At 36.0% G+C, this 24712-nt stretch overlaps 1 protein-coding gene across 2 annotated transcripts in view; it reads left to right on the top strand.

Annotated features, from left to right (window-relative positions):
- Positions 1–24712, top strand: part of LOC148942553 (rho GTPase-activating protein 45-like) — a 311254-nt gene that overhangs the window by 252156 nt on the left and 34386 nt on the right. For both annotated transcript variants that reach the window (XM_089102066.1, XM_089102067.1), the window contains one exon: positions 9499–9741. In XM_089102066.1, the coding sequence (XP_088958192.1) occupies positions 9499–9741 (243 nt within the window). The remainder of the gene's footprint in view (positions 1–9498; positions 9742–24712) is intronic.

The following is a 24712-nucleotide window of genomic DNA, read 5'->3' as shown; positions in this document are numbered from 1 at the left end:
TGACTTAAGGCTCCTGCCGCGTTGCAGGAGCGTCGCAACTCTGCTCCTTCAGGTTGACCGGTTTGGTGCTAAGATTGGGGCCTCGTCGACAGCAATGTTGGACATATCCAGGAATTTATTGAGACTATCTTTCCACCTGGTCCGGGGTCTGCCTCTGGACGGGACCAGCCATGAGCGATTCAGGAATGGTAATTATTATTTCCTTTGGGCTTAATACTAAACTGTTATTATAAAAACAAATTTGCAGGAATTAAAAAAAAAACCTGAGACCCTTAAAAATTACATCACAGCAAAACTGACGTCATTTTCTTAGGGGTTTCTGGCTCGTTTTGAAAATTCTTGAAAATTTTGAAAATTCTTGCAGATCTATTCTCACAATAACGTTTCACCATTAAGATTAAAGAAAATAAAAATTACCATTCCTGAATCAGCCCCAAAGAGTGAAATTTCCTCATGAAACAGCTTTTTCTTATAAACATTATTTCTATGAAAGAAAATTAAAAAAAAAAATGTACCAAGTGATGTATTAACTTTCATCCTAGCTAAATTATGTTATCAGCTACAAAATTTACCTCCTCATGTCTTTCTAGAATATTGCTACACGTATTGGAAATCTGTCACACAAATGTTTACTTATCTCATAATATTTACTGATGTGACAAAACCAGGCAAATACCCAGGATTCTTTTTTTTGGGGGGGGGGGGGAGGGTGGTTAATGTATAAAAAAACAAACCTGTTGGATAATTTGAATAATAAATGCCCAGAAAATTGGAAAAATTAGGATTTGGGGAGGGGGCAGTCCCCTTCCCCCTGTCCCGCCTGCGTCCCTATAAAAACTATGACTAAAAGTGACCAATTCAGTTTTTTAATCATTAGACGCTTGGATCGGGCTATTTTCACTTATATTCGAGCCGGGAGAGGGCGCTGTAATAACTTTTTCCCCGGGCACCGCCAACTCTAGGAATGACTCTGAATATGAGTTGTTGGCACACTCACCACCAAAAGAAGCCATTTGAAGCTCGACAAATTCAACCAATGGCTAGGAGAACAGATTCGTAAAAATAGGATTTAAATTATACCATTTTTGAAATTCAGTCAGGAAAACAATATATTTATTTGTTTTTGGGGGAAACTGAGACAGTGGAATGTAATATGACAACCCTAGCCCACAAAGGCCAAAGAGGTGCTAGTAACGATGTTAGCTGAACTTAATTTTTGTAGGTGTTTGTCGATCTTGAAGGTAGCTAGGCCTTCTTAAACTTGACTTCACAACCCTGTGCAAAGAAGGATAAAAGGTTGGCTCATGATAATTCATAGGGCCTCTCCATTTACAAGGTCTCTTCGTTCATAGATTTGTATCTATTCGTTGGGTGACTTGGTTCATAAGGTCTCTTCGTTCATAGATTTGTATCTATTCATTGGGTCACTTGGTTCATAAGGTCTCTTTGTTCATAGAGTCTAATCGTTCATAGGGTCTACTAGTTCATAGTGTCTTTTCCGAAAAATTCGAAAACATAAGCCTTAAGATACAGATTTTCTGAATTTTGTACTTTCTGACTAAGAGCCCCTAATGTCCCCGAAAATTTAGCCTGTGTGCACACACAGCGGTAATGGGTAATATCGTTCTTGCTGAAACAAGCATATGTTGTTGTGTAACCATCCGAACAAGAGATTGGTCGCTTTACTTTAATGAAATCTTTGAGAAAAAATTCCGAGGTATGAATGTTATTAATTCTCAACTTTTTATTGCATTTTTTAAAACAAGGGCATACTCAGCTTGTGTGTACGTCTATGTCTCTTCGGATAAGGAATTGGAATTATGTATTCTTTAGTAATGGCGAGGGGGTTGCCAGGGAATATGGAAACAGGATGAATCGGCAGGAAGAATCTCTCACTTGAATATACGTTGGTACAGTATGCTCGTGTAATCCAATATTGACTCTATCAAAACTTCAAGTATACAAAGAGAGTCGTTTTTTCCTCAAGAAAATTTGTTTCGCAAAAGGAACGGTTTTTGTTCTTTTATAAAGCCTTTATTAGTCAACGGTGCGGTCCCAAACGCAGCATTTTGCGATAAAATGTTACGATTTTCTGCCCACGCATCTTGTACTCGGAAGATTTTCAAAATTATTATTCTGTTGAATAGAATGAAAATACCTGATTTCAAAATAAAATTGCATGGGAAATAATTGCTACTTGGTAGTTTCTCAAAAACCTGATTTTTTTTCTTTTTCGGCGATTATGGACTATGATTTGCTCAGTGCAGCCACTAATTTAAGCCAGTAAAAAGAATGAAAAGTTTTCGAGTCACCAGAATGTTTACAATCAGCACATCACCTCTAGTGCTGCTAGCTCTAGAGCTAGCAGCACTTCTTATGAGATGCATAAATTCCCTGCAATCTGTTCGTACAATCTGAATTATTCCTTTTTTGCTGAAAAAATCATAGTTTATTTAAAATTTGAAAAAAAAATTAGCACTATGGAAATTTTTCATTAAGCGAAGGTCTCATAGTGAGAGAGCCAAACCTTGAAAACAACAGCATTCCCAATGGGGTCAAAGATATCTTAGTGGATGCTATATTACATATTCCCCTATAAGTTCTTCAGAAAAAGTACATATTTCATTGCTTCTGATGGTGGAAGGGACGTAGGAGCATGGAATATCCCTGAAAATCTTAACTTCACTATCTTCTTTTTCACCAAATTTTGAGAAGAAGGAGTAAAAAAAAAGCTTAGTTACATTCTTTCGCCTTGGCCCTAAAGGATGATCGGATGTAAAGGATGGCCCACGGTACCACTATTTTCTGATACTTTCTTCTAAAGACAGGATTCGGTGTTCAAAGTGTTTTGAACACCGGTGTTCAAAGTGTTTTGATCGGCCCTAAAGGAGGGCCCACGGTACCACTATTTTCTGATACTTTCTTCTAAAGCCAGGATTCGGTGTTCAAAGTGTTTTGTGACATAATTAAAAATATAGTTCCACATTCTGAACAATAAATAAACCAAGAAATTAAAAATACCTATAAACATACTCATTGGGAGAATAGAACCGAAGAAGGAATAGTGATTGTTTTAGAAGGAATAGTTTTAATAGATTCTTAGAAGAAATAGTGAATAATGATTGAAGAAGGAATATTGAATAGTGATTGAAGAAGGAATAGTGGATAGTGAATGTTTTCCCAAGACTCCATGGGAAAAATTGGACTTCTAATATTGCTGCTTATACTGCTTATAATAATCTACGACTTATTTTCGTAAGCCAATTACAATGTTCCTTATTTCTGGAGGTAACAATAACCCCACTACAGGTTAAGAACCTCCTGTGTAAAATTTCAAGCCACTTAAAAAAAATGTTAAATTTCGTCTGATAGTTTCTTATTTGTTAAACATCTTAAGCCAACAAAGTAAACAAATAACTGGTTCCTCTGTTCCTGCCTGGTAAATAAATAAACCTTATAAGTAAATAAGCAAAACTAATAATTAAACATTTAACTATAATACCGTGGGCACTAGTAGAGGTGGGGGAGGGGACAATACCTCACCTTAAGAAACAGGAATACACTACAAACATATAAAAAAAGGAAAATGATAATTATTTCTACTTGAACCTTGGTAAAATCAAAGCTCCTGGTTTTACTTCCTCCCCACCCCTCCTCCTGGGGAATTACCTTTCGACGCTCATGCCCCAGATATGCGTAATAAGAAGGCTGTTGCGAACTATCTGTGTAAGGCAGGCAAAAATGCAAAAATGTAAACGTCAATAAAATTCGGTAAAAAAAAAAGGTAGCCTACTTGTGGCACTAAAAATTGTTTTCCTGCTTCCAAAGTTCTTACAGGCCTCCACAAACCCATTTATAACATCCTTTTTACATCCGTCTGATCCTCCATTAAGACTAAGAATTTAAGCATTGTTTGTTCTACTTTACTCTTTTGTACTGTTTTCTATTGGCCTTGAACTATTTTTATTTGAATCACCAGTTCGAAGAAGTTCAAGGATAATTTCTTAAAAACTGGGTAAACCCAAAAAATTCGGCAAAGAAACTCAACTGTTACCATCAGCCAGGAAAATTTCAGACATTAATCGTGACTTAGGTCATTTGTTTCCCCGATATTTTTGCTCCTGGATCTGGTTCGATGGAACTTCCCAAGAAACGAGTTTAATGTTTATGTCAGCTCTAGGAACGGACCAGTCTATAAACAAGAGTCAGACGAGCATATTGAAATAAAAGTTCTCTAGAAAAAAGTTGATCGTGTATAACTATGGGATACTATGAGCTAGTGAGTTGCTATATAAATTAACGGTTTCATTAGCTAACAACTATAAATCTGTCTTGATTCAACCTGAGGGACACATCTGCTCATGCTTGTTTGATACTAGAAATGCCGTCAGAGATGCTAATCAAGGGGGAGGCATGCTATACACACTTAAACCGAAGTCACACGAGAATTTTGAAACTAAAACTAGTGACTCATATTTAACCATAAATCAGTAAGTTGTAGTTTAATTTGTTAAAATTTATTTGGTAAATATCTAGAATAGTGGCTCTCCAGGACGAGAGATGTTAGAACAAAAAGAGAAACATTCTTAAATCGCTACTTTTATGTTCATTTTATGTTTTTTTTCACATTTTTGACAATTCATCTTCAGCCCCCCTCTAATGGTGTCATTTAGTCCTAGGCTATATATAAAAATATAATTAAAAAATGATGGGATTTTTCTTTATAATATGAAGCAAGTATCAATGACTAACATTCTCTAGTTTTTCCCATTCTTCTCTCTTTTTGGATCAGTTTTCATCAATTATTATGTTTTTTTTTTCTTACATAACTTTCGACTATAGACTAATAGAGAGGGGAGGGGCTGAGGATGAGTTGTCAAAACACGAACAAATACACAAAAATGGACGTAAAAGTAGCAATCTTAAAGTGTTTTCTTTTTTCTAGCAGGTCTCCTTCTGAAGAACTGTTATTCCATACCGTTACCATACATAGCCCTAATTATATATTTCCCATGTATTTTGCCATGTGTCACTCTTGTTTCAGCCCGTGTATCCATAAATTGAATCAATTCTTGCGAAAACAAGAAGCGAAAAAACACATGAGGAAAATATAACTTGGGTTACATATTTGCACGTTAGGGGGTGGGGGGTAAAATATATTCAAAGTACCTACAAAATATACTTTTTCTGCATATTATGAGGTAGGAATTGTTTTCATAACATGTTTCCTTCTAAATAGCTCCAAGTGTTGGCTATTACCGAAATGCCTTACCAGCATTTCGGTAAAATAAGGATCTATATGCAGGCACATTGACAGAAGGTCAATGAGAATCTTCACTATTGATTCATCTTTAACTATAGATCTGTGGGTTGCAATTGTCGAGAGATTGTAACTTCTTGAAAAGGAGCATTTTACTAAAGAGGAATAAAAAATCCCTCCATATGGGATGACTTTTTAGCAGACGCTGTCACCGGAGAGTCATCATTACACTTTTTCGAGAATGGTTTCAGTCATTGTATCAGTGCAACAGTGGCTATAACCTAGTAAAGAGAGAACAGCAGCCCAGTATAGGCAAAATGATACTTTCGCATTATCAGGGCCTCTCGGCTTAATCAATATTATTTGAAAAAAACTACGTTTTCTAAAGAGTTAAAGAGGCTGAGTTACAAGGTAGAACCTTAAAACGTACAGGGATTAGGAGGCACAGTCGGGGGGGGGGCTGCCGCCCCCCAAACCCCCCCTTTCGCAGCCTTTAAATAAAAAAAAGTTTTTTAAACTGAAAGTAAGGAGCGACATTAAATCTTAAAACGAACAGAAATTATTCCGTATATGAAAGGGGCTGTGCCCTCCTCAACGCCTCGCTCTTTACGCTAAAGTTTTTATTGTTTAAAAAAAGAGTTGTGAGAAAGTCAAACTTTAGCGTAAAGAGCGAGGCGTTGAGGAGGGCACAGCCCCTTTCATATACGGAATAATTTCTGTTCGTTTTAAGATTTAATGTCGCTCCTTACTTTCAGTTTAAAAAACTTTTTTTTTATTTAAAGGCTGCGAAAGTGGGGGATTTGGGGGGCGGCAGCCCCCCAACTGTGCCTCCTAATCCCTGTACGTTTTAAGGTTCTACCTTGTAACTCAGCCTCTTTAACTCTTTAGAAAACGTAGTTTTTTCAAATAATATAAAAAAGAAACTGAGTTTCTTTTTTAAAATTTAAATTCAGTATATGAAAAATTTCCTCTGACCGTAAATCGAACCCGGGTTTTCCGCCTGACAGTCAGGAGTCTTGACCGCTGCACTAAAGAGACACAATTGTAATTGTTTTTTAGTAAGGGGAATCTATTTTTGACGCAAGCAAATCCACACAAAACTTGATATTTGGTTTTTGGAAAACAGGGAAGGAGTGATCACATTGAGCTAAAATTTCGAGGATAAGCTCCCAGGCTCCAGGAAAGCTTATCCTCTAAATTTCAGCCTGATCAGACAACGTTAAAGGGGGATTGTGGTGGGAAAAATTAACATGGGCTATTATAGGAAAACGAGGTTTTTCGTACATGTAAATTCGGGGGATAATTTTTTTGGTCTGAAAATATCAAAAGGCCCTAACAAGTCAAATTCTGCTTCGAATTAGTCCTCATTCACCCGGATCCGTTGCCAACTGTGGCCTGTAGCCGTGGATAAGAAAAAAAAAGAGAAATGAATGTTAAGTGGCTATATTTGGTTTTTTGAAAACAAAAAAGTAGTAATCGGATTGAACTGAAGTTTCGAAAATAAGCTTCCGGGTCATATAAAAGCCTAGCCTTTGAATTTAAGCCGAATCGTACGAAGTTAACAGGAGAATGTGGTGCGAGGGTCGAAATCTCCGGCCCAGTTTACCCCGTGAAAGTTGGAGGAAGATGAACTTTTGCACGTTTCTTAGTTTAAGTCTCGGCTACAAAATGCGATCACCGCCGTCTCTCTGCGACCTCTAGGACCTGAAATCGCTTAACATTGTGGTGGGTCGCCTCTTTATAGAGGCACAAGTGTGCCTCCTTGATAGAGAAGGCAATGATTAAACCCGTTTTTGACATAATAACCGCTGTAGACCAGGCAATGATAGCTTTGCTTGCATTGCGTATACGATATTAAACTGTGGTTTTTTGGATTTTAGGGGGAGGGGAAAGGTACCTAGGTTAGGTTAGGTCAGGTTACGTCAACATATGCAATGCTTTACCCCTCCCCCCCCCTAATGTGCAAATATATAGCCGAAATTTGTTTCTAAACTATTATATATTCATCCTATTTTATTTTGTTTTATTAGCATTAAACAAAATTGACTTTTTAGAGCGGCCCGGATAATGCGGAAGTACCAGCAAAATAAATAAATGGTTTTTTGAGAAAACTGCATCGTGAAAAATATTTCCAGCGTGACGCAATTTTGAAATTTTTCAATTAGACCACTGAACAGTAGTCAGTAATCACCACTTTTTTTCGAGAATTTCAAAAATGGCTTGAAACCCAAAAAGATGACATCTGGTTGAAGAGCAAAGTTTATCATTGAAATCGCAATGGTCAAAAACTCTTTGACTGGACGCTTACCATTCTCCGCCTTGAACAACAAGAAAAATCACATTTTCCATGGGTAGCTCTCACATGTTACCCCTGTTTTCTTTATCTTCTTTTCTTCCTAAGAAAGCTTATTGTTTATAGCAACATTATCAAGTAGTTGATAAAAAGAAACCTAAACACAAAAAAACATAGCTTATCTTTACAGTTTTCAGCACAAAACATAATTGTAAAACGGTACTGTTGCGCTTAATGGTACACACCGCTATAGACTCTATAGCAATTTAGCATGGAGACCCATAAAGCGGGTAATTGCTTATGTAAATTGGATCGCAAAGCAGTGGGGTTTCTCATTGAATTTATAATATTTAAACTGTTGTTTTTTGGGGTTTAGGGGGGAAGGTACCTAGGCTAGGTTAGGTTAGATTAGGTGGTACTCTTGCATTATGCGGGCCTCTCGGGTTAACTACTATAGAGTAGGCAATGATAAAACCCGTTTTTTGACATGTTTACCGCTATAGACTAGGCAATGATAGCGTGGTTTACATTGCGTATACGATATTAAACTGTGTTTTTTGGGGGTTTAGGGGGGGGGGTACCTAGGTTAGGTTACGTATTTAATATTTGCTATGCTTTATCCCCTCCCCCACCCGTAATGTGCAAATATATACCCCAAATTTGTTTCCAAACTATTATATATTCATCCCATTTTATTCTATTTCATTAGCATTGATTAAACTTGACTTTTTTAGAAACGCCCGCATAATTCAAGAGTACCGATTAGGTTAGGTTAGGTTCCGTATTTAATATATGCTATGCTTTACCCCCCTCCCCCCTCTAATGAGCAAATATATAGCCTAAATTTGTTTCATAAACCATTTTAGCCGGGTATCTGTCTCTCCCGTTTGACTAGTTTCCTAAATAGAGTCTATAGCGGCGTGTACCATTGAGCGCAACAGTACCATCAATACTATAGCAGAAGAAGAACAAAACAAAAAATTGCAACGTTTAATTTTTCCGATACTGCACCGTAAGTTGTGTTTTGAGGCACCAGGTTCGAAGCTTGTTTCGAGCAGGTTCGACATAAATCGTTTTTAGGTTCTCCATGTTTAACCCAGTCAAATTTTAAAGCGTTTTCATCTTACGAGTTCCAAGCGTGTTAGACATGGCTTCTTCAAAATGATGAAAAGCCAGAATAGCGTGGTCGAACACGGGATCTGACAAGACTAATCCCCGTGTTGAACAAGGTATTCAAAACGTTAATCTGCAAAACCCGTGCCAAACTTCGTGTTGGATGTGGGTGGCCTCAAAAAGCTTTTATTTGACCGATTATATCAGAGATTTTTTCAACAGTATACGTACTCAAGTAAATTGTATTTGTGTCATATGTTTGTGCTCAAGTCTTCAATAAGTTCAATTAGCTTTTTTAGGCGGAATTTGTTAACCAGGTTGAGATTAGTGACCAATCAACTGCACCTAGGTAGTCAAGTTTAATCCAACATAATCAAAGGAGTCAGTCATTGGTTAATTGGCAGTGGCATAATTTCATTAAAATCCTGGGGTGGGCAAAGTTGGTGCCGATTCTCCTAATTGAAGTAAAAAGACTGTGGAAACTGAAAAACGAGCCATATAATACCATAAAGCCAAAGATAACTAAAGAAAACTGACCCGTTTCTTGACCCGATGCTTGATTGAGGCAGGCTTATCTTAGCTCTGACAATATTTTTGAAGACACTAAATTTTAGCTAGGGGAGGGGCAACCTGTGGTCTGGGAGGGGCAGGCCCCCTGCCCTATAGTAAATTACGCCCCTGTTAGTTGGTCATTGATTTTAACCCTACTTTGCCAGCTTCATCATAAAAATGAAGTTGACGCTCTAGATAACTTGTCAGTTATCTTTGTTGATTGGTCAATTCGTTTGTCTTTTTCCCTTGCATCACTAATTCACTTAAATTATTGTTTTAGCCTTTAACAAGTCGTCGTTCAGATCACGAAAAGTGTCGAAAATTTTTAAAAGAAGCTTGGCGTCGCGAGTTGAAGCGTATGCAAGAAGCTGTTGCCAACATGCGAAAAGCACAGGCACATTACATCCAAAAGCAAGCTGAGTGGGAGAAAGCTAAAGAAGCATCCCTCAAAGCAGAAAATTCTGAGCCTGATGGTAATAAAACTGAAAAAAGAAGGAAAACGGAGGATGAAGCAATGCAGAAGGTCAGTTGTCATCGCAGCTCATCATATATATTATTACTTGTTTGTCTGCAGTATAATTTCTAGTTCTTATTTTTCACGAATCTAGTGTATAATGTGCAGTATAGTGTAGAGCAGCAGTCGGGGAACTTTTTTAATCATTACCCCAATATATTTTTATGTAAGTTGAAATTACCCCATGGTGAAGAGCCAAAAAAAACAGAACTGCCTCTTTCTAGCATCTTTCATATTATAGCCCCTCATGATAATTTGGAAAAGAATACAATAACCTAAAATTTAATTGAAACATAATTTATCATCATAAAAATCAATAAACATCAATCGATTTCTGTTCTTCGTTTTTATGTTCATTAGAGTGGAAAAGCCTTGTTTATACAAAGATTGGCAGCAATATTTTAACCGCCTCTTTATTTGCAATTTTGAATGCTTTTGCAGCTTTTGTCATCCAAAAAGACGATCGGTTAGGTTTACTCTCAAATTGAATACGTGCATCAGAATTAGATCGACTTTCAAAAATAGCTTCTGCCAAACCTGAAGGTTCTTTTGGTATCATAGCAATTTAGCATTTAAAAGGATCTACAATCTATCTGACAGTACGTGAATCAAGATCTGGAAAGTAATCTGAAAACCACTTTCTGAGTTCGATAAGATATCTTACAATGATTTCAGCAAAAGTAATTTTTTTGCAATCTTCCAAAAACAAAGCTAACCTTGAAAAAGAAGCTATCTTGTTCTGTTCTACTTTTTTTTCTCCAATATTGCAGCTTTAATCCAAACGCTGACACTATTTCTCTCACTGAAATTAGATTAGTATTCTTTCCTTGCAATTCTGTGTTTAATATATTTATACCCTCAAAAATTTCCGCTAAATATGCGAGATATGCAAACCCGGAAAAGTTTTTGAGCTTATCTGCGAGATTATTTTTTTGGTCAACCATAAAAATTTTGACTTCAGTTTTCAGAGTCCACACTCGATTTAGTACATTTCTGTGAGAGAGCCTTACTTCTGTATAATAAAGTAGGTCCATAGATTCAGTTTCACCGTCCTGACATAATTCACGAAATAGCCGCGTGTTTAGTGCATGTCCCTTGATAAAATTTACAATCTTTATGATATCATGCATGGCGACTTCCAGTGTAGGTTCTAATATTTGACCATAAGGGCCTGGCGACTGATCAATCACTGAGTAAATTCAATTTTTGGGTTTTTCTTTTACGACAGCTGAAAAACCATTTATATGACCCAGCATAGCTGGAGCTCCATCCAAAGATACAGAAATACAGTTTTCCCAGTTTAAACTTTGCGCATTGAAATATTCATTTACTTTATTGTACACATCAATTCCACGGGATCTCAACTCGAGAGGAGAACAAAACAGCCAAACCTTTTGAAACTTATCAGCACCTTTGTAGCGAACATATACCATAACCTATGAATTACTACTCAGTTGTCAGTTGTCTCATCAAGTTGAATAATAAAACATTTAGCCTGTTTTAATGCGAAAATAACCTGTTCCTTCACATTTTCTGCTAATACAGAAATTCGTTCTTTCACAGTGCTCGCAAACAAGGGCACTGAATTCAGTTTCTTTGCTTCTTTTTTACCACACCTAATGTCTACCATTTTTACAGCAGCTGGTTTAACCAAATCTTCACCAATAGTGTATGGTTTCTTATTTCGAGCAATTAACCAGGCTACCCTTGATACTGAACGCTGATCAAATGTACCAAATAAGTTGCTATTCAATCTTTGTCTTTTAACAGATATTTCCAAATTTGCAAAGTGTTCTTGCGGTTTTGAAGACAGGTGTGAATGCAAATTATCTAAATATTTCTTCAACCAACTTTTTTTGAAAGATTCCGAAGTCAGTATCTTCAAATATACAACACACTGGGGTTTCATTGTACCATTGTCTTCTATTTGTGTAAAACCGTAATTACGGTATTCGTCTTGGTATGTTCTTTTTCTATTTGCCGCCATAGGAAGAGAGACAGAAAATAATAATTAAAATAATTGAATTAAATTTTCAAATTGTGGGTAACCTTTCTTGATGATTAATGATAAAATGGTGATCTTCTCAACAACTAACTAGAAAAACTGGCTCGTCAATGTATTAGTATCTTGACGGCATGGCACGGACTTAGCCGGTAGCCGGGGCTATGTTTTACTGCGCAAAGATTTAACTCGAGAACACTCTAGTGATGGGGAGTGAAGTAGCGTGGCCTGCATATGTCGCTAAATTGTTTAAGTTGAAAAAAATACTAACAAGTTTATATAATAGCAAATCAAAAATATATACTTTTTACTCACAAGAGTTTCATTTTTATCCCATTTGGGGTAATTTACCCCGGTTCCCCGACCGCTGATGTAGAGTGTAGAATCATATGGTGTATAGTATAGTATATAGTGCATATAGTGTGATGTAGTGTGATTATTTTAGTAATCTTTTTTATGTTTATCATTTTTGGCTACTTAAAAATTGATTACGATTTTGATCCGGCAGCATTTTGTTGGTAATTTAGGCTACTGTATTATTATAGCAGGCGCACCAGCGCACCACCAAGCTGGAATAAGAGATGCAAATCAGCGAAGCACGTATAGGCTGGTGGCGTCTTCTGAGTAAGCCCTGATGAATACCGTATTGTCTTTTTCTCTCAATGGAGTATAATTTTATATTGATGATATGTACTTTGGCAAAGCTGTAGTGCATGACCCCTTCTAAAGGGAGCATGTTAATCAAATAGAAGTAATACCGTTAGATTCCTTATGTTATACCCTTTCCAAATATCATAGTAACTTTACTGACAATGCAACCTATTGTTCCAATGGTCCCAGATACAGTCCTAAATAATATATTTATTCGTTTTTCGTCTCCGTTCTAGGCGACGGAGGCTGGGACGGCTTCATTTTTTCTTCGATCCGTCCTAGCTGAGTGGTTAGTGCTCCAGACTTGAAAGCCTGAGGTCAGGGGTTCGATTCCTTGTGTCGCTGATTATTTGGTTTGGAACGGGGGTCAATGGTGTGACCCTGTAAGCTCAGCCAGAGTCGACCCAGCTCTAAATGGGTACCTGGAGAAATCTGAGGAAAAAACAAGGGAAACGTCTGATGATTTGGCCCCAACTACGCACTGCACTCCCGACCAAATGCAATAAATCAGGAAATCGGCACCTGCGCAACGCAGACCTTTGGTCAGCATGCGAAAAAGTTTTTAAAAGTTTTTCGTCTCGCTATGCGTCACCTGTCTGTTAATGGGCAGCTGTATTCTTGACATGTAAAAAACATTTGGCCCAAGTGATTGCAATAAAATTATGTTGGATAAAAATTTTATTTAGAAATGATAATAAAAGGTAGGGAAACTTGAAGCAAACATGATAATTCGACTAATAGAAACATAATGCACTGCATAAAGTGAGAATCTCATTACTTGAGTGTATTCTTTTAGGTTTGCATATATACTAGGGCTACATCTAGGACCATAAGGGGAGGGGAATGCATTTTCAGAATAGCGACTTTGACATTTGGAAAGAACATTAAATAAGGAATATAATGGTACGAATTTTATTGTGTTAACATGTTTATTTAAGAAGTAGTCTTGCAGTACTTCTGCAGCCCTTCACAGGTCCCGCAGTCCTTCACAGTACTTCTGCAGTCCTTCACAGGTACTTCCTTGGTTTAGAATATGCGTTTATTAATCACAATATTACTGCCCTCAGCTACTCCATGGATATTGTATTGAGTGTCGGTTGTTTTTCATTTGTGCTAGACGATCATGTCAGGTGTTTACCTCATTAAAGAGCATGTTTAGGGAACTTTTGTCATGTATGGGCTGTTCTAAAGGAAACACCAAGGCCGTACAAAGGATTTTTTTTCAGGGTGGGGGGGGGGGTTCACTAAAAGCTTTTTTTCGGGGTGGGGAGTTTTACACAAAAAACCTCAAAAAATGCATACAAAAGTTGTTTATATCCATTTTTGTTACGTTTTTGGAGTCAAACAAACATTTTGGGGGGGGGGAGAGGTTCAAACCCCCTGAGCCCCCCTCCCTGGACACGGCCTTGGGAAACACATTGATAATTAATGAATAAGACCACTGACTTTCAGTCAACGTTCTTTTCAAGTATGACGGTAACAACCGTGCAAATGCGCCTCCACCCTCCTAATGGTGTCAGATGTAGCCCTATATAAAATGTTTGTCTGATGTTTTCCGATTGTAAGCGTTGGGCCATTGTGGAATAAAGAGAATAGTTGGACAAATAGATTGTTTAAAAATGATATAAAAACGTTGATAACATAGAAGCAAACACGAAATTCTGATTAATTTAACTTTCTGCATATTATAAAGTGAGAATTCTATTATTAAATTGTTATCTCATAGTTTATATGCAAACTAAGGGTATATTTGGCCCCATTAGGAGAAGGAAAAGGGGGGTATTGATTAATAAATCTGGGAAGAATGATGATTGGGAATCGAATGGCAGTAATCTTTTTTTTTTGTTACAGTGTTTCTTTCTAGAAGAGCCCAATAATGACAAGCTTACCAGCGTTTGTATTAGGTTTGAATCCCATTCAATGAAAAGTGAAAGGTTATACTTTTCAAATCTTTTTTATTCATTTCGTTTCATAATTCTTTTTATTTAATTTATTATCGTCTGTTTTTACTATGAGATTATTTTTTTTATTTTCCCTATATTTTCAGTTTTTTGCTAAAACTTGACAATTAATAATAGATCTATGCTAGAAGAGGAGGGGTGGTACCTAAGTTTATTAGGAGGTGTAGGTGAGGGATATGAAAGATCTTAAGCCGAACTGGCCAGCCATGATAAAAACTAACAGAGAGAAAAATCTCAATGAAAGAAAACGAGACTGCGGCCGGTGGAAGAAAAGACAAAAATTTAAAACAAAGTGGATATATCGCCTGTATCAAAATAAGGCGGCTGAAGAACAAGAGAAACAGAATAACAAAAAAAAAAATAACAGCATATAAAACCACCACCAAAAAAATATACAATTGGTACCAACTAATCCACGTAGGGAAAAGATTGGCATGGATTATTTTGCGCCAAATGTATATTTTTTTGGTGGTGGTTTTGTGTTTCTCTCGTGCTCAAGACGCCCTGTTTTGATACAGGCGAAATATCCGCGTTGTTTTACATTTTTCGTCTTTTCTCTCCACTGGCCGCAGTCTCGTTTTTTTTCATTGAGATTTTTCTCTCTGTTGGTTTTTAGGTGAGGGATAGAAAATTCGGTTTGAGTAGGTTCCTTTTTACGTGGATATCTTAGTTTAAATTTGAAGAAACTGTGAGGGGCATCATTTTCAAACAGATGGCAGAAAGACAAGGAATATTGGGATGAAGACTCAGGAACGTTGATTTAAAGAAAATATTTGTCGTTATTAGGGATTTGGATGGGCTGACATCACCCCCCCCCTTTATTTCCTTGAGTTGGTGCTCCTCGCCATAGCCGTATTATGTTCTAATGGACGGAAGACAGCTTGTGTTTTCGTAGCTCCTTCATCTTCTATGCCAGCAGCAAGGATTGCACTTGAAGCAGACAAAACCGGTTTCTAGGTCTCCTTTCCAATTACAATATTGCCGTACTACAATATCCTGTTGGCGTTCGTTTTAGCTGTTTACCTGCTTGTGTATTCCAGTCGTGTTTTGGTATTTATTCAGGTAGTAAATCTATTGTCCAAGTTCAGTGATAGGATGAACTGGTTTTGAAGCACGCAGAACCGGTTTTTAGGTCTTCTTTCCCATTATCATGTTGCTGTATTGTAGTAACCTACTAGCGTTCGTGCTATCTGTTTCCCTGTTCGTGTATTCCAAAGGTTTTTTGTTATCTATTCAGGTAATAAATCTACTGTCGAAGCTCAAGCTATGTGACAGGATGAACCGGTTTTGAAGCAAACAGAACCGGTTTTTAGATCTTCTTAATTCATATTAGCGTTCGTGTTAGCTGTTTGCCTGCTCGTGTATTCCAATGCCATGGTTCAAGGTTTATTTATAGTCTATAAATCTATGAGCAACGCTGGATTTATGCATGGCATCTGTATTCCACATTGATTGGAAGGAACTACCTTATGAATCTGGTTGAATCTTCATGGAAATATCAGGTCTAAAAACAAAAAAAAAAATACAAACTTAGTTATAAAAATGTCATTGAAGAATTAATGATAAGAGTTATGTCGAACTTCCGTTAGAAAAAAACAGATGACCAGAAGTTAAATGATGAATAAAGCTAATAATTGCCTTTTAATAAGAAAAGCTAAATAACGACCTGAAGTCGAAATATTCAGTCTTTCATTTCTAGTTTTGCACTAAAAATGTTTCTTTTTATTTTTTACTCTATTATTAAAATGTTTTATTCATTTTTAATATGTTTTCGTTTCAATCTAATACTAATAGTACCAAGTTCACACGTTTGATAGTTACATATTATATTACACATACTCTCGGTTGGGGGTGGGGGTCTAAAAATCCACAACATTTCCTGATAGGGTTTACAACATTGAGGAAAAACAAATAGCTTAAAAAATGGCAAATACCCAGGTAAGCCTATTAAATACTAAAATTGCAATTTGTCTACACTTTTTTGTTGTTAGAAATCAAAATAGACAATAAAATTATCATATGTTATTTAGTAATATTTTGTAATATCTAAACTCTTCTGTTTGACGTTTTGTTCTTTTAAGTTGTATGAGCAATAAATATCAATTACAGCTTACAAAATTGAAAAGGTAATCTTCTTACTCTAAGTTTTTTTTTTATGGTTTTCGTGAACGATAAATGAGCAGAAATAAATTCGTGGATATTAAAAGTTTAGAAAAAAAAATACCTTATAAAAACTTTAAGGAAACATTTGAGCTCTTTTGTGTCATGCCGAGGTGAGTTTTTTTTCAGATTCTTTCCGAAAAATAATCTTTCAAGCCAAGGCTTAATTTCATAACTAATTAATCACTCTTTTCCTTTTTTTGCCAATGTTGAATCATCCCGACCAGATGTTACCTCGAAACTACACCTCATTAATATTATTTAAGATACTTTATTTAATCTTTTTTGGCCAATTAAGTCTATAAAAAGAAGTGTGTCTAATATTGACCTTTCTTTTAAGTGGTAAAGGGTGTGTCCTACCTTCATTTGAATGGAGTGTGAGTTATGTTTAACAATGAACGTTAAACTTTTAATAAGGATTGTCAAATTACCTTAGGATGTTGTATAATGGAACTCCTGTGAGGTGTCTTAAACGTGTAAGTTTCGCTTTTGTGACACTGAGATGGAAAATAGTCTAAAATTTTGTTAGTCACCTCCATCCCCAAGACTCTTGGGATAGAGGGTGAATATATCATAAGCTCTCTTGGGCCAAGATACCTCATGATATACCATTTCTTAGTTTTTATGTTTTAATCTATGCAAATATTAAATGAAAATTTTATTGGGGTAGAGAGGGCAAGAGTAATTTTTTTTTCTTTTTTACCCTTCTTTTTAATCTTTTACTTTTTGTATATTTACTTTAATTACTTTTTAACCTTGAAAGAACAGAACGGCCTCCTTGGAAGGTATCTTGGACTCAAAACCTTCTCCCATCATGGTTGCATTGGTAGCTGCAATCTAGTAAAGAGCGAACAACAGCCCATAGTAACCAAAAGTTATAAAACGCGCTTAGAAAAAAAACTTGTGAAAAAAATTGTCATCTGACACTGATTAAGGAATGGTAATTTTATTTCCGTTCGTACTAAAAATAAAAGTTCATTCGAAAAGAAACCCATGGCAACTTCGAAAAAAGCCTGAAACCCCACGAAAATCCCATCAGGTCAAAATGAAAAGTGTACCATTGGAATCAGCGTTGACAATCTTGTTCAAGGAAATTACAGTCCCCAACCTTGAACAACAAGGGAAATCCCTTTCTTGCATGGGCAGCACTGACCTGTCTCTCGTTTTTTTCTTTTTTTCCAGGGCTAGCGGTAGAGAGATGCTTAATAGCTCATTCAAAAGCTCTTTCTCCAATCTACGTACTTTTCATAAGTTCCACCATCTACAAGTAACAAATGGCACAAAAATGGCACATTATGTGCCATTTCTCAAGGGGTGGGGCCAGCGGGCTACAAAAGACAAATGTTTAATAGCTCACATAAAGCTATTTCTCCTGTTTACATTTTCTTTATAAGACTCCACCACCTGCAAGTGCCAAATGGCACTATTGATGCCATGTCTCAAGTGGAAAAGCTAGGGGCTAGGGGGCTGCCAGGACTTTTTAGGGAGATTTTTAATGGCTGATTTTAAATCCATTGCTCATATCTACGTGCTTTCAGTCATTTTCGCCATCTGTAAGCGCCAAATAGCACAAAAAACGGCACTTTTGGTGTCATGTCTCAAGGCGTCATGTCTCAAGTGGAAAAACTGGGGCTAGTGGGCTACCAGTACTTTTTAGGGTGACGTTTAATGGCTCATTTGAAAGCAATTGCTTATGTCTACGTGATGTTTATCAATTCTACTATCCGTAAGTGTGATATATCATCAAAAAATACTCTTGATGTCACTTTTTAATAAGAAAAGCTTGGAAGTATAAAACGATATCATCATTGTAATAATTATGGTCCAAAACCCTTTACTGGAGGTATGCAAGAACACCTTTCATATGTTCCTCCTCCAAGCCCCCTCCATAAGCTACGCAATTAAGGTACAAGCACTAATATATCAAATCAGATTATTAGAGGTGTGGTTCTGTTGGTAAAGCGTTCGATTTCGGACTACCGTGTCTTGCGTTCGATTCCTGCTTGGGTGTTTTCTTTTTCAATTATGGTTTTCTCCCTTCTCTTCGATCATTTTCAGATAATTTCACCGTTTTTGTAAATATGATGCACTCATTTTTTAAAGCATATCCCAGGAAGGTATTTGGTCAAGTATTTTGATTGAAAAGGGAATACAGGTCATCCAGTCCATGGTCCCAACGAATGGCGTGATTTTGTCCAAATCCTTTAGAAGGGGGGGGGGTCAAACTTGGAGCCAATTTTCCCAAATCAAGCAAAAATGACAGAGAAAGGTGAAAAGCTAGCCGTATAGTAATAAAAGAGGTAAAGACGTACTAAAGAAAACTGACCTGTTTCAGCGGATGCTTGAATTATGCAGACTTATCTGAGTTTTGAAAACATTTTTGGAGAAACTAAATTTCAGCAGGGAAGGTGGGCAAATTGAGGTCTAGAAGAAAACTGAGGTCTGGAAGGGAAAGTTGCCCTCTCTTCCCCATAGCAAATTACGCCCCAGATCCCAACCCCTTGCCACGAAGTGGTTGGAGAAGTGTAGGCATGTGGTTCTGGAACCACTCAATGTTGTATATTAAAAGAAGAATTACTTATCGTTATACTTACTTATTCAAATTATTTACTTGACAATTCCACCGGAATATTTTCTCCATACGTAAGATTGTGCATCCAAAGAGGAAGAAAGGCAAATGAAAAGGGTTCAGGTTTTCAATTACTTGAAATCAATAGAATTCAGGTAATTCTTCGCAAAATTTTTGAAATTAAAACGAACTTAGTTTAGAATACCATGTATCTTACCTACACAAGAAATGATCTTGTTTGAAATTTCTATTCATTTCTGAGTAATGGGTGGCTTTTTGTTTAGGGACAGGTCAAATAAATTCCTAAGCCTAAAGACAAATTTCTGTTGAGCTAGCAACATATTCTGTAAGTATGTCGATATACAAGCCTGTCCGCTCAGTTAACCTTTTGTATCGAAGCTACTCGCCTGGAGCTACTTTCTTAAGTGTGACTAAATTTAATTTTTTAAAAGAAAGAATTAAATATCTATTTCTTCTTTTTTAAATAATTTCTTACACCACACTGCTTTTCCATTTAAAAAAATTAAACAAGAAAAACGGGTTTTAATTTCTATAAAGCAGTGAATACAACACATTTAATTAAACACAAATACTCCGAATATTTCGGCCCCACGTCCGGGAGCCTTTCTCAACGGAAAAAAAAAATTCTTACATAAACATACTAAACAAAACAAAAGAAAAAATATTAATAAATAGGAAAAGAAAACTCACATATTAAATAAACAAACTCCATTCACTGCCGTATACAATCGAATGCTTATATTGACACACCTTTTCAGAGAATATAAATTGACATCTATCAAAAAATGAGAGTATGTTTATGCTTAAACTAAAACAAAAAAGATCAGCTAAACCCCGGCCCATAACCCCTAAATAGATCTCACAGGCTCATCACCCAATGTTTGAATTATAAATTGAACAGATTTGTTTGCTTGCAATCTTAGCTGCAGTTCGTTTACCTTTCCCAGCATTTAACCCAGTCTGACCTTTGTCCGCAAGGTCATCATTCGTATCCGAACTATTATCAAAAATAGTACTGGTTGAAAATTTTACCTGCTTTTTAATTAAACTATTATAAATCGAATTGATTCTAAAATCCCCTTCATCTCTATTGATACTAATACCCCCATATATTATCTTTATTATTTCTATAATTTCCCTGAAGCTTTGTAAAAGTCCTACAGACGTATCTACTATTTTTGTTTGATCAAATAAAATACTGTGATGAGGAAAATTATAAAGATGTTCTGCAACAGCTGACTCAAACGTTTCTGTTGTTTTGTTTTATTTTAGATAGCAATACATGGCAGTCTTGTGTTGTTGTAGCCTATATTCTAAAATCTGTTGTGTTCTTCCCACATAAAATTTACCACAAGAACATGGAATCTTGTATGCTCCCTTTTGCAAATTTCTCTGTACCTTGTCTTTCCCTTTATTTAACAACGAGCTTATTTTATGTCCTGATTTAAATTCTGTATTTATATTGTGTTTTTTTAATTCTCTTCTTAATTTTTGTGATAATATTGGGATAAAAGGCAAAGTTATGTAATTTGTTTCTTGATTTGACCCATCTTCTTCTAATATTTTTGGTTCCGTCAACTTTTTTTTCCTTTTTTCAATTATTTGAGAAATCATATTCTAATAGGTAATGGCTATCCGGAAAATATCTTGTACGGCTCCTTATTTCAGCTCCTTAATAAGGTTGAGGTGTCTTATCTCTCCTAGATTGGAGGTGATTAAAAATTATATAAGAAATGAGTTTTCAACTGAAATTAAGGACCAACATTAAAACTTAAAGCGAACAGAAATCATAGAAAAGGTCATAGTAGTATTGCTTCTATATTAAATTTTAATCAAAGACGAGCTAGATTTTCCGAGGGAAGTAAAGAGCGAAGTTGAAACTCAAAACAAACAAAAATTATTACTTCAAAGCCCATCTAACATATATCAATAAAACTAATGCAAAGAAATCAACTAGTGATATTTTGTATTCCTATGTTTGTAAAATTACAGAAGACTAGCACTTCACTGAAAACACAAAAGCCAAGTAAAAAAAACAAGAATATTGATTTAGGAGTCAAAATTAAATACGCAGCCTTACAACAACAAACTAATCTATAACACTTTTTATAGTCCTAAATGAGCTGTAATATCAGTAATTTTCAGTATACAATTAAAATTGTCTTGACAGCTTAGGAATAAAAATAATAAGTTTGAAGCCATTCCATAGCATATAAAATAATGGATTGATTTATCAGGTAGGATCTTGGTCTCACCTAGTATTGCTGGAAATGAAGAACATATCAACCGTACTATGAACTCTGGAAATACGGTGATTTCTCTCTATAAGACGGAGGATTTTAAGTTGTGATACAAATTCTAAAGCGAGTTTGTAGTCCTAATACTAATAAGATTCCTTCACTTCGAATTTGTCTACAAAATAATCACTAAATGTCCTTTTCAGATTAAAAACGGTGGTCAATCATTGAACTGAGCTCTTTGTACAGAAGTGATGCCAAATTAAACGAAAAAATAAAAATAAAACAACAATCTAAAACTATTTCAACCTGGCTAAGTTAAAAGCGTCCTTAATTGGATTGCCTTCAACGCACAAAGACTCCTATTTCATTTCGTGTTTTCAGTAAAGTGCTAGTGTTCCGTAATCCTACAAACATAGGGAAATATCACCAGTTGATTTATTTTCATTAGCTTTATTGATATGCGTTAGATAGGATGTGAAGTAATAATTTTGCTGTTTTAAGTTTCAACTTCGCTCTTTACTTCCCTCAGAAAAACTTTGTTTTTTAAATTAATATGTGAAGAGATTGCGTGTTTTGTGCAGTGTATATGTGTGAATACTATCAATTTTGTTCTCCAAACAATCAAGAGTTGCGTAAAACAAAGTGTTTCTTAGAAAATAGAATAGAAATAAATAGAACTTTTGAAATTTTTAAAAGCATCTTGGACAACAAGTCTACTTTAAGTGTTTCTGTGTTTATTTTTTTGTTCTAAATATGTTTGAGTGAATGGCCCTTATAATCGCGCAGTTGGTGTTTTTAGTGAAATTTTGCAATCGCATTTTGCAATCGAAACCATGGGATTTTGCAATCGACAGTGGCAAGCTACTTGGCATACGCTAGAGAGAATAGTGTTTATCTTCACTATTGTGGCATATAGACATTTTGAAGATTGATTGAAGACAGTCCGTTTAAAATCAGGAAACTAATCACAGCTGGACGCTAAAGAAAAGCAGTTCTTCAAGGTTATTTGCTTCTTAGGGCAAATCCTGAACCATTTAGTGTGTTCTGACGCTAAAGATATTACTTGCTCATACCTGTTTGATGATAAATTAACTGAAATGTAAAGAAAGAAGAAAAATAACTCATGATATGTCAATTAAAACGCTCGAGGTTAATACCTGGATAAAAAATAAAATGCATCAATATTATTTGCGTTTGAAAGCACTTGCAAACCCCTTCATCATTTAGTTAGTTATGATGGACAAGACATCACTTGTTCAGATTGCCTCGATGATAAGTTACGCTAAGAATAGATACAGTTTAGGTTAATAAGCGTGGCTTGCCAACTGAGACTCTCATTGTTACTAGCCGGATTAAAAAGAGAAAAAAACACAAAACCAAAACACATCCACGTTAACTATGGGAACAAAGATTAAGATAGAGCGCTTGGCTTGACAATTGTAATTCAAAAGCAAAGAGAGAAAAACCCAAGATTCATACGGAAGAAATTCCTAGAAGATTCATACGATCATACGGAAATTATGTCTTTAAGGATAATAAATCCCCCCAGCCCTCTGGGCAAGGGTTGTAAGTTATGCGCTGGAGGAATATGAGGTTTTTATAGAAAGTGTGGTCTTATGAACTTCGAAGGGACCTCATTAGATTGGTAATCAGACGCACTAGTGCTCTTTTTAAAAAAAAGAGCAGTGCCCTTTTTAAGAAGCAAAGTGATCAGAGTGCAGCTACAGAACAGAAGGGACTACTACAACAGAAGGCTTCTTAAAATCACGCATTTCCCAGGGTGAACTGTAAGGCACAGAACTATAGGAGAAGCATAAGTACTTACCCGAGGACAATTGTATCTAAAATAATATGAGGTGGGACGTTAAACGGATATGTCGACTCCGCATTTTTCCTAGACGAAATGCACTTCGTTAGGTTAGGTTAGGTCTACTTCTGGGTAACAAGGATCGTGACTGGTAGCATTAAAAGTACCCCTAGAATGCCTTTTTTTTTATTACTTCTGGGTAACAAGGATCGTGACTGGTAGCATTAAAAGTACCCCTAGAATGCCTTTTTTTATTACTTCTGGGTAACAAGGATCGTGACTGGTAGCATTAAAAGTACCCCTAGAATGCCTTTTTTTTATTCCGAAAACTAAAGTGGTTTGCCTTCGAGCCGATTATAGTTTTTATCATCAAAAGGTTCTTCCCTTCATCTCATGATTGAAGTTAACCACAGGCTTATTATCTGAATAAAAACAGAAGCTATTAGGACTATTTTATTCAAAGGTTAATTGCAAGTTTGATTAAAAATACATCTATTATAGTGCGTCTCAACCTTAATTGTCTTTGCTCCCCTAAAGGTTAGACACATTTACTGAATTGTAAAGGAACATGCGCTGCGTGTCTTTATTTGGGAAATTTGGTAATGATTCTTTCATAATACACCGTAGAACTTTTTACACTATCATCAATTAAGACATTGCAGTTAAGTTATGTAACCTTACGAAACACACCTTGTCCGTAATGTAGGTAGTGCCAAGTAGATTCGAACCCTACATAGAATTTTGCGCTATGGAAACTTATGTTACGTTGTGAAAAATTCAATATAGTAGCATTAAAATTATGGAAAAATTCTACTTTAGCTACTTTTGGATGTTTTGGAAAGAGGTTAGGTTAGGAAAATTAAACTTTCAGGGATGGGTCTACAGGCTAAATTATGCCCCGGGAAAGTATTTTGAAGTACTTTCCTCCACTCCTTCTCTATCCAGAGGGTCCTGACCTTTGATGACCTTTAAAAATCTGCGTGTTATAAAAGTGAAATCTTGCAAAATAGATCTTTTGCTTAAATGAAGCACAGCAAAATTGTTTTCAGCTTCACAACTTTGCTATGTCTCAATTTATAAGGTTTTAAAGATATGCAAATACAATTCCGAAATTTTGAAAAAAAAACATTGATATGGCTTAAAATTTTACTCAAATAAGAGGAATTGCATTTTCAGAACTGAAGCCAGAGAAAAAGAAACTGATAACTGAAAATTAAGATAAAATATTGTTTTGTCCAAATTTCATTAGGTAATAGACCTGCCATGCAGGCAAATTTCAGGACACTCTAGAGGGAGAAGGAATGGAGGTTTGTACTTCAAAATACCTTCCCGGGACATACTATAGCTTGTAGACCCATCCCTGAAAGTTTCATTTTCCTAACCTAACCCCTTTCCAAGATAGCCAAAAGTAGCTAAAGTAGAATTTTACCTTATGATGATTTTAGATGATGATAAAGATGGTTTTGTGGATTTTTTTGCTAACCTAGTGTGGACAGACTTATCGATTTTGTGAATGGGGAGCACAGTTCATATAATTATCCAGTATGATCATTCTCTATCTCACCCATT

The sequence above is a fragment of the Artemia sp. Qi Xiang Cuo genome, chromosome 16 (genome assembly GCF_049724085.1).
Source record: "Artemia sp. Qi Xiang Cuo chromosome 16, ASM4972408v1, whole genome shotgun sequence".
Lineage (NCBI taxonomy): Eukaryota > Metazoa > Arthropoda > Branchiopoda > Anostraca > Artemiidae > Artemia > Artemia sp. Qi Xiang Cuo.
The sequence above is the reverse complement of the archived record's forward strand: the minus strand, read 5'-3'. Positions and strand labels throughout refer to the sequence as shown.